At 38.2% G+C, this 12,898-nt stretch overlaps 1 protein-coding gene across 1 annotated transcript in view; it reads left to right on the forward strand.

Moving 5' to 3' along the window:
• Window positions 1-743: 743 nt before the first annotated feature.
• LOC124621844 (AN1-type zinc finger protein 2A) overlaps window positions 744-12,898 on the forward strand; it is a 63,757-nt gene continuing 51,602 nt past the window's right edge. The window contains exon 1 of the mRNA XM_047147289.1: window positions 744-1,001. Coding sequence (XP_047003245.1) covers window positions 947-1,001 — 55 coding nt within the window. The 5' untranslated portion in view covers window positions 744-946. The remainder of the gene's footprint in view (window positions 1,002-12,898) is intronic.

Below are 12,898 nucleotides of genomic sequence, written 5' to 3' on the forward strand. Positions count from 1 at the left end.
GTCCTGGGAAGTAGTAAGAGTTAGTTTGTTCTGTACACTTGTAACGAATACACGAGTTATGTATATTGTACTCAGCGATAAATAGTGTGTAAATCATATCTCTATGGGGCGTCACTATTTTGCTGATCTCCGTTACCGTATTTCCCACAGTTCTATGGAACGAAAACTGAATCTAATCTAATCTCTGATATAAATCTGGAAGGTCGGATGTGAATTTGACCCATCACCCTCCCAGGTGCGAATCCAATGTTTTGACCACTGCGCCACATCATCGGTCCCAGATGCGGAGGAATGTTTATTGTTTACATTGGTGGTTTTATTACATAATGTGAGGGCTTTTTAAATACATAAACTGGCACATCAATGACCCCATTTGAATATTTGTTTTTGAGTGTCCTTAGCTTCATCTCTCTGTGTGACTTGTTGGAGAAAAATACATTTAAGAGTAGCATTTAAATAATTTGGGGGTAAATTTGATATGATATTCTTTCGTTTACAGGGTGGAATTTAAAAGCAATTTTAGCCATTCATTTGCTTCTTTCACTTTCCAAAACATTCTTAGTACTTTTTGATACCCCAAATGACTTCTACAAGAAATCCATGTTTTCATTGCCTGTGAAAACAAGGCTGATTATTTTCGCATTTCCTTCCGTGATGTCAGTGGAAATCGATATTTTCGATTGCCTGCGGAATTTCCTATCTTTGACGGACGTGAGTTGTTGTTACTGCACATTCCATGTTCCTTGGCTGCAGAAAGTTGTTGATGTTTAATGCTTACAGGCAAGTTGGTGTAACATGACTGTAGTATTGCAGTGATGATTCATACATTGTGTCAGACGCTTGAGAAGGACTTTATAAATACAGCGTTCCCCCCTTAGAGTGCACGTACTTGGATGTTGGGTGTGTTGCTGTTTGATATTTGTTTGTGGCGTGTACCACCGTAGTGATGGAATTTCCGCATCTGGGTGAGCAGTGTTCTGAGCTGTCATGTAAGCAGTTAGGTATGTATGGTTTCAGAAATCTATGCCTGATTTGTCACGACAGATATTTTCTCTCTGCAGTTTAGAAATGCTTTATTGCTCGTTTTTGTAAATTTCCATATTTTTTGTTTCATTGGTGTAAGCTATATGGATATCATTCACTCTGAAAGGGGAAAACTAGAGTCGTAGAGTAATTAATGTTGAGTACCACAGCAGCTGAGAAGGAAAAATTTGACTGAAAGCACCTTGAAGTGTGTTTCCAAAGTTTCCTACACTACTTGGTACAGAGTTTGCGTAGATAACATTTGTTAATATTTCTGATGATATGGGCTGTCACTAAATGTTTAAGTCGAAAAGTATGTGTCATTACCGATTACTCTCTCCATAATCTACAGAATATTCTTCAAGTTTGTCACGACTTTCTAGGAAAATATAAAAGATTTTATTCAAACAGAAACAAACGCCCTTTAATAGTAGTTATAACAGATTAGACCACGGGCAGGTTGCGAGTTAAAATACAAAACTGAAGTTTCAGGAGATTATGTACTAACAACCTTTGAAACAAAGGGCACTGGTTCAAACGCACATTAGTGTACCAAATATACTGACGAAAATAGAAGTTGTTGCAAAATTGTTTGGAAATCAGCTTACAACTTGGTATGTTTACCAGCTATCTGATTCACCAGGAGATGTAACTGAAAATTTCATCCCTCGGCTCCCTAATACACATTTTGCAGTCACACTTGCCAGAGCTGTGAAATAAATGTATGGGGGAAACTTTGATTGTATAACAATTAGTTGGAATAGGTTTAGTTTTATAAGTGGAAAGTGTGGCAATACATAGCCCAACTACATTCTTAAAATGATCCTAATTACTTCCTTCTGTAATGTGAATGCACTATTTGAATGTTTTAGTTTCCCCACACTGCAAGTACAGTTTAAAAAGTCCACGGTGAACTTTGCACAAAGAATTAATATGCTGTTCCATTTCAGCACATTATCCACTGTGAATTTTACTTATTCTGGCTTTGTGTCATCCGACCCACAGACTTCCCTTTATTTCTGAATGCTTATGCATAGTCTCTTTAGGGTTTATAATCCTAGGTCATTTTCCGTGAGCCATTGTGCTGTGATGTTTGCAAAAATATGTATTCTTCTTTTGAGTTGTTACACATTTTGATCACTGTTCTTTACTGTCATTTCATCCGCATACAATATGTTCTTATCTTTCTCTTCAATATCTATATCACTCAAAAACAGATTAAAGAGCAATGTCCACATTACATAGCTATGGTTTCTGACTGGTATGAGCTCCCTTCAACAACAAATGATTAATTCTCAGCAAAATACTTCAATATAATTAATTCATTTTCTGCAAGTTTTCTTTTTAGCTGCTTAAGGTATAAAATTTAAGGTTTTGTCACAAAGTGATGGCTTCCTAAACCGGTAATTTTCAAAATTAGTGTCTCCATGAAATCTTAAACATCTCTGACATGTCTCCAATGTGTGTCTGTCAGTATTCACCTATTGTCAGTATTACATTGTTTCTTAAGGTTCATAGTCTTTAAAAGCCTCTACTTGTATTTTTCCTGGACATTCCTCACAACATTGCAGCATACAATCTTTTGATTCCAAACTGTGTACAGTTTTTTTTTCTCAAAACCAGGATTTTACATTTTGATGAGTTGCACATACACATATTGAATGTGATCCAGAAGCACCAACTGTAGTGAGAAGTTCAGTTGATTTACATATTGCAATGAACATTTCTTTCAGGTTTCGAAGGAGCAGATATTTCTGCTTGTGAATCCTTTTCCCATTTATTTTTACTGCAACACAATCATTTTAGCCTGGGCATAAACAAGAAAACTCATCATCTCAAAAAAAGAAAAAAGTGAGGACATTTTGTTTTAGTTTTTTCCATTTTTGGTTTGCACGTGTTGCTAAAATCCCATCTTCTATCTTTAGTTTCTTAGACAGCTTCTCTGTTTTAGTAGATACAGCAAAATCTTTAGCTTTTTTTTTTCCAGTAGTCCAGCTATTTGTTGCCAGGTTCAAAATTTGAACTTTGTTATAATTTCTTGAAGCCTGAAGCTTCAGTTCTTCAATTAAATTTTTGGCACTCTTCCTTTTGTATTTGAGCAGTATCTATTTGGCTCACACGAGCAACTTAGCAATTACCTTATTAATGCTACCTTGGGCTTTCAGAACTTTGCACTTTATGTATCCCATCGAACCCCTTTTGCTGATCCATTGAACCTTTAATGGTAACTCTCCAAGTGATGATAATGAAGTATTAGCACTAGAGCAGGCATCAATAACGTCCATGTCTTCAGTGGGATGATTCTTTTTGGGCCACTTCTTGTCTACGTTTGATACAAATTTTCTGACCAGATTTAAAAACATTAGTCAGTAACTTCAACCTGTCAGACATTGTAGTGGTCACCGCTTGGTTATGTGTTTTTCTCTTACAAAATGGGTTGCAGCAAGTCTTCTACAGGAACTGAGATTTTGTCATCAACCAGGCATTATGGTATGGAAAAATTTGGGCATCATCAGTAAAATCAAGACCTACATCATAAAAGCTCCTTGACCATTGGTAACATTTCCCTAACTGATTGCAGTTGACTTTTGTCATCATAGAATGGTGATGACTTATGACAGTCAGCTCCATGGTCCACCAAAGTAGCTGGGTGAAGGGGTCTCTTAGTTCATTTTATACAATAGTTTATTAACCTATAACAAGCAATTTTTAAAGTTTATGAATATCCGGGTTTGAAGCATTGAAGTTTCAGTCTTGTTTGTAGGCCTATATAAAATATCCAAATTAGGCCATCAAAATATATTATTTTAGTGCTTATCTTCAGCTACAACAATGATTATTGATAATTCAGACACTTAGTACTCAACACGAAGTGTCAACACCAAAGATTACACCTCACAGCAGACTGACACAGTGAAAATTGCCAATAATGCTATCACTGCTGCGAGGATAGAGCCTTAAAAAATACTGCTGCTTTATAGTGGCTATGGAAACTGAGTGTGACAATGCGTATATGCACCACCATGCATTGTAGGGTTAAAACATTCTGAACAACATAACATTCCACCATGATCGTCTAGATTTTATGACCTTATGAGCATTTGCTGAAGTTTTATTATATTTACATTCTATACTGTAAAATAATGTAAAACACTTATTAGCACAGTTAATTCCCTAGCAGTCAAACCTTTGCTCTCAAAATAACTTGATGAATTTTTAGCCACTTTAGAGGCTTGTATCTATATTTAAGTGTGGCTAAATCACAAATTTTTGCCATGGTGTGGTTCAGCATAAAAAGTTGTCAATGTGTGTTAAAGCAAATGACCAAATGTGTGCTAGAACTTGTAAAAAAAAAAAAAGCGTAGCAAACTTGGCACATTTGCACCTTCATAAATGATGCATATTTGAGTAGCCTCTCTTTAAAAGTCCCTAAAAAATTCAACAACTGAAGATACTGCACTCAAATATGGTGTATAAGCATGAAAAACCATATAGAACCTTCACACCAAATTTCATTAGATTTGGAGATGGTCATGTGGAGACTCCTTTCAATACTGGTCCCTTTGATGTGGCATGACCCTTTTGGATTTTTGAGGTGGTGTGGTTTTAGTTTTATTTTTCATTGTATTTTTAGTTTTTTTCGTATCAGTAGTTGCAGTTGGCCAATATAGGTCAAGGGAAATGTCAGATTCCAATTTTGTAGTTATAGCTGTAGATGTTTTGGTGTTTTGATATCGTCAGCTGTGGTTGAGTTGTATAAATCAAGAGAAGTGTCTGATTCCTGTAGATTTTGTTGGTATAGGAGAATGTTGTATTCCCCCCCCTCCCCCCCCCCCCCCCCCCCCAAGTTTTTGTAGCCATGTGTATGTAGTGACGTCATAGATGCAGACAGTTGGAATGTGTCAACTGAAATCAGACGAACAAGTTTCAGTTCTGACACTACCAGTTAATCGGGACACTTGACGTGCAAGACTCGTCAAAAGCGAGACACCATCTCATTGTAAAACACAAACATACAGTAATTTTAAAGTGTGTTTGATAACAACTGGTCAAATTTACGCCTTAGGTGCTGCCGTTAACCACAGGAATCTTATATTCAACAACAAATACATTTAAATTGAACCTAATAAATTCCCAGTGATTTCTAATGGCACTTGTGTGTTCAAAATGACGAACAAAACGTGCAGCTTAAGGTAATTACCAATTAAATCAATCAGTGGTCACACACCAAAATTTGACAGCAAGGTATCCGATATTTAATGAACACACATGCACTTAGACAAGAACTGAAAGCTTAACAGTTTACAAGAAATTTAAAAAGTGCTTTATTTTGAACCCATATGATTTAAATAAATGCAACTGCATTCGCATGTGAACTAGAGGACTCAGGCTGAGTAAGTGTAATGAGTGAACGGATGTTCGAGCAACATCTGAGTTAATAGCTTAATAAAAATTAAGTTCTTCAGCAGGTGAGGTAAATGCCAACATCCAGTGCAAGCAGTTCCACTTCACTGTATAAACAACAGTTAGGGCTTGCTGCACTCAAAGCTACTGCACCAAACAAAAGCAGCTCCCGTCAACACATCGGAAGCAAGCAGAATTAATCCACAAATTTCTCTTACAAATTGCACTGATCAGGCATTCAAACAAAGCACAAATTGGGAGTGTGTTGCAGAATTGTTTTATGAATCACAAAATATAAAACAGTACAGTTGTTAAAAACATAATTATGAAAACCAGAAATACCAAGGGAGGCTGAGTTGCACTGCATGCAATTTAGCTATCTAAAACATGCTTGTCCGGCCCCATAAAATCAGATGTACACCAGCCAGTAACACGTGGAGCAGAATACACAGCATCATTGGTTAACACCTCTAAAGAGATTGAAAGAATTGGTTGCACAGCAAACTTTCTTACACTAAGGCTACACTGTGCAACACAACATTGTTATTGACTGGGAAAGTTGCAGAATGTGCTCACCCAGAATAAAATCTGGCAGGCTGTTAGAAAATTGAAGTTGATATCAATGTGAGAGCTGCTTCCCCCTTGAGGATTCCCTCTCTACTATCTGCTGTCCACATGAGCACTGTTATGGTGATAAATGGCAGGGGGCTTACTCCTCGTTCCACTCTGATCAGTCCAAGTCACCGTGGCCAGCACGCTTCATGTGCACCAGGAAGGATTGCGACTATGAACCAGAATATGAGGCCACTTGAACCAATACCAAATGAAATTGCGACCCCACTCCTGGCTCTGCTCTTCGACCAACTTCACGGTTCCACCACCGAACTTCAAGAGAGCAAGGCCGCTGCTGGCATGGCCGTCAGGCCACCAGTTATTCTCTTTGGCCAAAGATGAATACTGTTGAGAATGTGACATGACCTATCAATTTGGGGCATGGCTCATGTAGAGTTTCATTCCTTGTTTCCTTGCTTAATATTGTTTTTAAGATGTTAACATTTTGCTTCCTGATTCTGATTTCTTTGGTGGCTCATTTTGTTTCTGATACTATGTCATTACATCTGCAAAAGCAGATAAGCTCACGTGTGACCAAATATTTCTGTTTAACTACATGTGACTCATAGTACAGGGTTGCCACAAGTTCTGGAAATCAGGGAATTTCAAATGTATCAGGGAAATTTGGGATAAACTGGAAAAATATCATTTTTGGCTCAGTAGCATGAAATTGTTTGTTTACTGAGATGTCATGCTTCGTCGCTGGCTGGGCGCAGTGGAATATGTGCACTGCTTCCCAAATCTCTCATTCTTACTGCTTCTCCCCTTCCTGCCATTTCCCTCAGCCTGCAGTCAGTGCTGCCACCACTACTTGCTGCTAGCCTAGCAGCTGCCAATGAGAGGCAGGGTGGTGTGAGGAGTGGTTTGTTTGGATGTGATTCTCAGAGCTTGTTGATGCAGCGGCCGAAGACAATGGTCATGTGTGTACGAGTTGTGTCTGAGTGATTGTGTGAATGTGTGTGTGTGCTGGTGAGTTGTTACCTATCGTCATTAGTATTGATTCTCAAGAGTATTTGCACAAGTTATCTGTTGCATGGTTGATCATCGCAGTCTCATTTCATCAACATGGTGTCTGTGACACGTGAATAACTGGTTACATGATTGGACTTCCATGACAGGCCAAAACCACAGGTCATTTCTGCAAGTATCTCTAACGGATCAGGCCTGCCGATCTGAAGCCCATAGTTTCCCACTAATGTGCAGGCCCTGTCTGTCTCTGTGAGGCATAATGCAGTGGATTTTCGTGGGTTACCCATGGACCCAGGACTGTTGTGCTCCTCGGCAGGCCAGAGGCCGTGGGCGATGGATTTCAGGAATTGCGACTGTCTCACCACAACTACGTTGTACAGTGCGGCGTTTTATAGGCTTTCTATGTATTCTAGTACATTTTTGCATTTCGAAAGTAGTTTATATATTAGAAAGTATGGACGACAAGAAGAAGAAAGTTGTGGCAGTCGCTGGCAGATTGTACACTATGCACTCAATGCACTTCCTGAAAGAAAAATTACACAATACCTGTAGAATAATAGACATAACACATTGGGTAATAACCAACAATAACGGACATAGTAGAACCAACATTTTAATCGCGGTCACTTATGGTGTTGGTTTACCCAACTCTTCCCCACCTTATGATGACCCCAGCAAACAAAAAAAGGTTGAGAGATATGTACATAGGAACATGGAACGTGCAGTGCCTATCCCAAGATGGAGCCCTACAGCAACTGCTAACACAAGCAAACAACTACGTTATAAATCTATTGGTTCTCCAGGAAAGTAGGTGGAAGGGATGTGACACAATGCACTCGAGAAATTTCACAATCTTCTATAGTGGCGGGAGTATGAATACCTTTGATACAGCTTTTGTGGCCTTTAAAGGACTGAAGCATGCTGTAATGCGCTTCGAACCAATCAACGAACCAATGTCCATATTAAGATTAAAGGGAAAAGTATTCAGCATAACAATTATAAATGTACATGTACCCACAGAGGAGGCAGATGAACAACAGAAGGATGAGTTTTATAGCAAAGTAGAGGAGTTGTACAATCAGGCTCCTAAACATGATGTTAAGATCTTAATATGAGACTTGAATGTAAAAGTAGGGAAAGAAGAGGCTTATCAGCCAACTATAGGAAGACATAGCTGCCATGAAATATCGAATGATAATGGAATTTCGGTTGTAAATTTTGCTATAAGTAAAAACATGACTCAGCAGTACATGGTTTCCACACAAAAATATACACAAAGAAACATGGATGTCACCAGATGGACAGAGTAGAAATGAGATAGACCATATATTAACAGGAGGCACAGATCAGATGTAATGGATGTTAGAAGCCAACGTAGAGCTGACTGCAGTTCAGACCATAATCTAGTAAGAAGTAAGTACAGGCAAAGGATCTCACTATTGAGTAAACAAAAAGACCACAAACAGAAACATTTTGACATTAAGAAACTAATGTCAGAAGAAATACGGAGAGCATATCAGGCGAAAATAGAAGAGGGGATTAAGAACAATACTGACTCATCAAATGAACATGTAGAAATAATGTGGAAACGATGTAAGACTGCAATAATTGAGGCAGCTGGGGAGGTTTTGGGACATGTACAGGCTCAAAGGAAGGCAGATTGGTTTGATGAAGAATGTATGAGAAGAATTAAGGAGCGTAACATAGCACGAATGAAATTATTTCAGAGAAGAACTAGAGCAAATCTGAATGAATATAATGAGAAGTGCCATGTAACTAAGAGGGTTTGCAGAAAGAAGAAAAGAGCACTAGAAAAGAAAAAAAAAGGAAGAAATGGAACAGCTAGGAGAAGAGAAGCAAGTATGTGAAATATACCAAAAGATTAAAGAAAGAAAGGCTGAGTTTCAAGCCATAACAAATTTATGTAGAAATAAATAAGGGGATTTTATAGGGGAGAGTAATAAGACACTTGACAGATGGGTAGAATACTTCCAAGAGTTACTGAACCCAGAAGTAGAAGATTAGAACAAGAAGACTGGTGGAAATAACTTATTATGGACAAAAGGTCTTAACACCAGAACCCACACTGGAGGAAGTGATACAAGCCACTAAGATCTTAAAAAATAATAGGGCACCTGGAGAAGATCACATCCAGGTGGAACTTCTCAAATATGGTGGGGAAGCATTGTGGAAAACAATACATAAAGTAATACTGAACATCTGGCAGGAAGAGAGCATGCCAATGGAGTGGAAAATGGCTATTATGTGTGCCATCCATAAAAAAGGAGGTAAATTAAACTGACAGAATTACCGAGGAATATCCCTGCTAAATACTACATATAAAGTGTTCTCCAAGATCCTAACTAGGAGGCTTACTCTCTATGTGGAAGAGAGAATTGGAGACTATCGGAGTGGCTTTAGAAGGAAAAGGTCAACAACTGACCAGATATTCACATTACACATGCTACTTGAAATATGTTATAAACACCAATTACACACACATCAGCTTTATATCGATTTTAAACAAGTCTATGATAGCATATCAAGAGTGACATTGCAGAATGTGATGGAAGAGGCAGGAATACCGAAGAAGCTTGTTAAACTTACTATGATGACCCTCAGTGAAACCAACTGTAAAGTAAAAATACAGGACGAAATCTCCAGAGAAGTGGAAGTGAAGAAGGGACTGAGACAGGGTGACAATATCTCCTCACTGCTATTCAACCTGCCTAGAAAAAGTCATAAGTCAGGTAGAGTTAAATAGAGGAGGAACCACTTTTAATTGTTCACTGCAGTACCTGGCCTTCGCAGATGATGTGGCATTACTCGCACGAAACACCGCTGTGCTGGCAGATGCCTATCAACAACTGGAGAGAATTGCAAGGGAACTTGGCCTGGTAGTCAATGTCATAAAGACCAAATATATGGCAATGACCAACCAGCGAAACCTACCAAATCTCAGGATAGCCGACAAACAGTTTGGAAGGGTGAGAGACTTCAAATACCTCAGATCGACTATCACAGAGACAAATGACATCAGCTAGAATAGCAACAGGCAACAGATGCTACTTTGCCACACTACCCATGCTTAGGAGCTCACTTCTATCACGAAAATCTAAAATCCTTATTTACAAAACAATTATAATACCAGTAGTTATGTATGATGCTGAGACATGGGCCATGACTGCAAATGAGGAAAGGATCCTTAGCATTCGGGGGAGAAAGGTTCTGCGTAAAATATATGGGTCAATATACGATCAAGAAGGTTGGTGCATCCGTACGAATGCAGAATCAGGACAACTTTTTGAAGAACCTGTCATTGTCACTACTGTTAAAACAAGAAGACTGTGATGGGCAGGACACATGGTCAGAATGGAGGAAAACAGAACATGTAAGAAGATTTTTGATGGCAGGGCTGGAGGCAGACAACAGAAGGGTCGTCCCAGAAAGAGATGGATGGACAGAATTGAAGACGTGAAAAAGCTGTGTGTCAGAAGATGGAGACGGAAAGCCATGGACCAGATGGAATGGCAGGATATTGTGATGCAGGCCAAGGCCCTCCAAGGGCTGTAGAACCGAATATTTGTAATAGTAGTAGTAGTAGTTCCCCAACTTATACATTTCTTTCAGGTGGCCTACTTTTTCTGTGGTTATTTCTGATTGCAGTGAAGGTATTTTAAATCTGTCTTGCGACTCAAACAAAATTTGTAGGCTATTTTTGTCACCAAATGTGTTTTGCTTTATTGAAATGAAATAACATCATTGGTCCTAATGAAACATATATACCATTTGGCTTGCTTCCTCCATCTAAAAGCAGTTCATCACACAAGATGTTGATGTTGGTACTTAAGATGATGGCTCACACCTTTAGAAATACAGAAGTCCATACATTTTTTTGTCAGCTTATGTCTTTCCTTACCCTTGAGGTCCCAAAATTTGTCAGGGTAGATGCTAAAACTTGTCTGGAAATCAGGGGATTTCACTAGGGAAACTTGTGGCAAACCTGTAGTTATATTAGAACTAATATTACTAATGTTGTTGTTGTCAATAATTGTCTGACTTCGAGAAGTCACCCTTGTTATACATATATTTTTGTGGCAATGTTATACTGTATTAATAGTTCTTCAAAATGTTGACTTGTCTTTGTTCCTTTTCCCATATCGGTACTGAAATCTCGACATATAATAAATATCTCTCCATATTCATTCGTATTAAGTTAGTTGTTCTGTACATACAAAACCCACTTATATGTCATCTGTCACAACACCAGTAATTTCAATCACTGTTCATTACCTATGAATAATCTCACACCTTCACTATTTGCAGTCTTTAGGAATTTTCCTGTTTTAATAGACATTGAAACTCCACAACTTCTGTGTTTAGAACTACGGATGTAAATGGAGAAGATATACTGCTTTATTGTCAGATTACCTATCTGACTTTGAGTTAGCCTATATTCAGTGATTATAAAATATATCTGCTTGTGTTTCACTTATAAGTACTTCTATTTTTGTTCTAGGTTCTTGTTACCAATGTACTGGATGTTCTAGAGTAGTTTTTTTTGTATAAGTTCCTTTTTGCTGACTCACATGTTTGGAGAGTGTATTCTGTAAGGCTTCCTGGTTTGGATGGTGCTTACATTTGGCTTTTTCAAGTAGAACATCTGATTTTTCATCCCATTAGGCCACAGTAGTTTCCATTGTTCCTAATGCATTTGCAGACATCTGTAAATATTCTGCTGAGTGTTACAGACCCCAGCCTGTTTAAATGCAGAACATTCTTTCCTGTGCAGTTCTCACATAGAAATTTGTTTTTGTTTATCAGGCAGAGGATACCAAATGATTGCTTAGGGCTTGTAACCCTAGGATGCCCAAGCATTTTTTTCTAACTTGGATGCCTAAGGGGGGGGGGGGGGGTTCGGTGAGCCCACAGGTATTAAATAAGTTTACTGACGAAAAATTACAACTTTAAAAATGGTTTATGTATTTTAACTAAGGCATCGGTTTATAAATGTTGTTAATTGTTATAAATATTGGATTGAGTGAATAAAAAATTGACATATTACAATACAAAATAAAGATGTGTTCATATACAATAGACTACTCTTGAGTCCTCAACTTCAAGGCAAGAGACACTCTTCACAATTTTTTCTGAATGTGTGTTACACACATGTTTATGACAGTGTCCACAATACTATTTTGTTTTACTCAGATAGTTGTACTTCTGCTTCTTTGTTTTAGCTTCTCGTACAAAAATATGGCACTGACCTTTCCCTGCAAGAGGCTGACATGCTTCTGTTGTCACTTCTTTAATTTTCTTTTGTAGAATAGTATCCATTGATGGAACAATTTGGTTAGATAACCCTCTTGCATTGGCACTTCTTTCTTCCACCTGCAATTTCACTAGTTCCATCCCAGCTTGCAGAAGATAAAGTTTCCGTTTGTTGTGTTTCTTTTCTTCCATCTTGGATGTTGCTGGATGAATATGGTGGTTGCATTGATAGCACAAATGTCAATGAGAGAGTAAAATACAGATAGAGGCCATCTCTTTGTTCCGATCTTGCAGGTGTACAGACGCGCCATTTGATCAATGGTATCAATTCCACCGTTAGTGGAATTATAATATGCATTTATCTCGGTTTTATTCTTCTCTCCTCCAACAGTGCCTTTATCTTGGTGCATTGTTGACAACATCAGTAAGTTTTTACGTGGTTTCATTTTTGCTATGTAGGACACCAAAGTTACTGGAGGCCTACCTGTTGATGGGTCTGTAACAAGAACATTGACGAATATAGCTCTCGATTTGACGTATTCTTCATTATGTCTGGAATATGCTTCCTGTTTGACTGGAGAGTTCCTACTGTAGTAGCTTTGTAGTCTTGGTATAACTC

The sequence above is a fragment of the Schistocerca americana genome, chromosome 7, assembly GCF_021461395.2.
Source record: "Schistocerca americana isolate TAMUIC-IGC-003095 chromosome 7, iqSchAmer2.1, whole genome shotgun sequence".
Lineage (NCBI taxonomy): Eukaryota > Metazoa > Arthropoda > Insecta > Orthoptera > Acrididae > Schistocerca > Schistocerca americana.